General features: G+C 48.0%; 1 protein-coding gene across 1 annotated transcript in view; it reads right to left on the reverse strand.

Annotated features, from left to right (window-relative positions):
• Positions 1-554: 554 nt before the first annotated feature.
• Positions 555-2,759, reverse strand: part of Zglp1 (zinc finger, GATA-like protein 1) — a 5,679-nt gene continuing 3,474 nt past the window's right edge. Inside the window, exons 3-5 of the mRNA XM_005346875.2 lie at positions 1,488-1,570; positions 1,041-1,134; positions 555-861 (exon numbers count right to left, since the gene is read on the reverse strand). Of these exons, the coding sequence (XP_005346932.1) occupies positions 732-861; positions 1,041-1,134; positions 1,488-1,570 (307 nt within the window). The 3' untranslated portion in view covers positions 555-731. The remainder of the gene's footprint in view (positions 862-1,040; positions 1,135-1,487; positions 1,571-2,759) is intronic.

The raw sequence follows: 2,759 nt of genomic DNA on the forward strand, positions 1-2,759 counted from the left end.
TAAAGGAAAACCAAGTATGGAGACAGGGCCACGCTGTGCAGCCCAGGCCAGTCTAACTTGTAATCCTTCTCCCTTGACCTTCCCAGTTCTGTGTCTGTAGATGCCTTGGGCGTTTGTGCCTCTCATGTGAGTGTGCAGGCGTGTGGGTCACACTACAGGTTAAAGACGTGTGCCACCACTGCCTGCCTACAATCCACCCCAAAGAGGAAACACCTCTTACCTTCCCAGGCTCTGGGAGGGATGCAGAGATACTGAGGGTGGCTCAGCGTCAGCACAGTGTTAGCGGTATTAGTGAGAATTTCCTCTGGTTTGTCGGATAACCCAGCAGCTAAGGATGTTTGCAGCCAAACCCGATGACCTGAGTTCAATTCCCAGAATCCACACACAGCTCGTGGGAGGTGAGAACCAACCCCTGGAAGTTGTCCTCTGTTTTCTGAAACCACTGAAACCACACCATGCCTGAATGCGCGAGCACACACACACACACACACACACACACACACACACATAAATGTAAAAGAAAATCTAAAGTAAAACATAATTAAAAATAATCATTTCTGCAGTGATTTCTTTTTATTTGGGGCACAGCCAAGACTGAGTGGAAAACGGGGGCTATGGACATGAGGCTGACTCTCCAACTGGGATTGCTGACAGCAAGACAGGCGGGGCACTTCCAGGGGCTGGATACTATTCTCCCCTGGAGAAACTGACTTGGCTAGGTAAAGTAGGGCTCACAGTTCCTGAGTTGGGTTTAGGTGGGAGTCCTGGGCCACCCCACATCTGCCACACAACCTCTTGGGCTGGACGCTTTTCCTTGGAACCAGCCAGCAACTGGAACAACGGGTGCCATATTTCTTGTACCTGGAGGTAAGAGTGAGGGAGTAGGGTGTAAGAAACCACCATTTAGGATGCAGTGGGGAACTAGAAAACACCAAGAGGAAAGCATTTTCCTCAATAGGTGGCTGTTTTTCTTTCTCTAGTTCCCACACCAGCCGAGTCCAGTCTGATGGCCCCACTCCCAACACCTCTGGGTTGAGGACCTGATGCCACAGGCATTGCAGAGAGGGGTCCCATCTTCGGCATCTCTCCAGAGTGGAGTCCTCTGGGTCCTACAAGAAGCACAGCGCCTGGGCTCTGGAGTGTCAGAAGTCAAAAGGCACAGGGTCAAAGGTCAGAAGTCAGTTTCAGAGGCCTGTGTGGGGTGGAGAATTCCAGGGGTGGCCTCTGTTAAGGCTTCAGTAGCTCTGTGTCTGCCTTGGGTGTTGGCAGAGAGAAAACGGGGAGAGCTGGGTACCGGGACAGATGGTGAGTCAGATGGTGAGTCTCTACCGAGGAGGAAGCTGGGGGTGGGGTGACTCAGTGCTGGGGGGGGCTCTGAGCAGGTCTAAATGAGGAATTGGGATGAAGAAGGGGGCATGCAGAAAGACAGAGGATGTGAAAATGGCACCCTCGAGATATTTCTAGCTCACACCATCTTTGCCTCTCACCAAGGGCCTCGTTGCCTCCTGGGTTGACAAGGGCTTTGGAAGGGCTTGCAGGGAGCTTTTGTAAACAGCTTCTGCCAGGCAAGCTGCAAAAAGAACAAGACGTAGCATTGAGTGGATCTGTAAGGTGGTCCCCAAAATGAATACTTCCCAGGGCCTCACAAACCCAAGCAAAAGTCACCATTGCCTGTTTCCAGTCCTCTCTATCTTCTTTTTTTTTTAAAAAGAATTTTATACAGTAATTTTAGATATATTAAATCAAATAAATTAAATTTAAAGTAAAGTAACATTGTCATAGAAAAAATAAAAATTAACAAATTCTTTCTACTTTTATTTTTCTTATTTATTTATTTATTTATTTATTTATTTATTTATTTATTATGTATACAATGTTCTGTCTGTGTGTATATGTCTGCAGGCCAGAAGAGGGTACCAGACCCCTTTACAGATGGTTGTGAGCCACCATGTGGTTGCTGGGAATTGAACTCAGGACCTTTGGAAGAGCAGGCAATGCTCTTGTCTGAGCCATCTCTCCAGCCCCCTACTTTTATTTTTCTGAGACAAGGTTTCTCTGTGTAATAATCCTGGCTGTCCTGGGATGCATTTATAGACCAGGCTGGCTTCGAACTCACAGAGAGATCCACCTGCCTCTGCCTCCCGAGTACTGAGATTAAAGGTGTGCAGCACCACCACCCGGCCTCTCTGTACTTTTTTTTTGTTTGTTTGTTTGGTTTTTCGAGACAGGGTTTCTCTGTGGCTTTGGAGCCTGTCCTGGAAGTAGCTCTGTAGACCAGACTGGTCTTGAACTCACAGAAATCCACCTGCCTCTGCCTCCCGAGTGCTGGGATTAAAGGCGTGCGCCACCATCGCCTGGCTCTCTCTGTACTTTTGAAACAAGGTCTTAGTAACCTGCCCTGCTTCGGCCTGCACTGTCTCTTGTTTTTCTTGCTGTTAAGACAGGGTCTCTCTGTGTAGCCGAGGTTGTCCTGGAATGTGCTCAGCCTCCTAAGTGCTGGGATTGCAGGTATATGGCATCACACCTGGCTGGAGATAATGGTCTCTCATGGATCCCAGGGCTGTGTGCATGTTAGGCAAGCATTCTACCCACTGGGTCACAGCCCCAAACTAAGATTCATTATCAAGGTTAACAGGCATCCCTCAGGGGCATCTGATGTCAAAGACCTGTTTTTTTTTTTTTTCAAATATTTATTTATTTATTATGTATACAATATTCTTTCTGTGTTGTGCCTGAAGGCCAGAAGAGGGCACCAGACC

This window comes from Microtus ochrogaster, chromosome 5 (genome assembly GCF_000317375.1).
Source record: "Microtus ochrogaster isolate Prairie Vole_2 chromosome 5, MicOch1.0, whole genome shotgun sequence".
Taxonomy (NCBI): Eukaryota; Metazoa; Chordata; class Mammalia; order Rodentia; family Cricetidae; genus Microtus; species Microtus ochrogaster.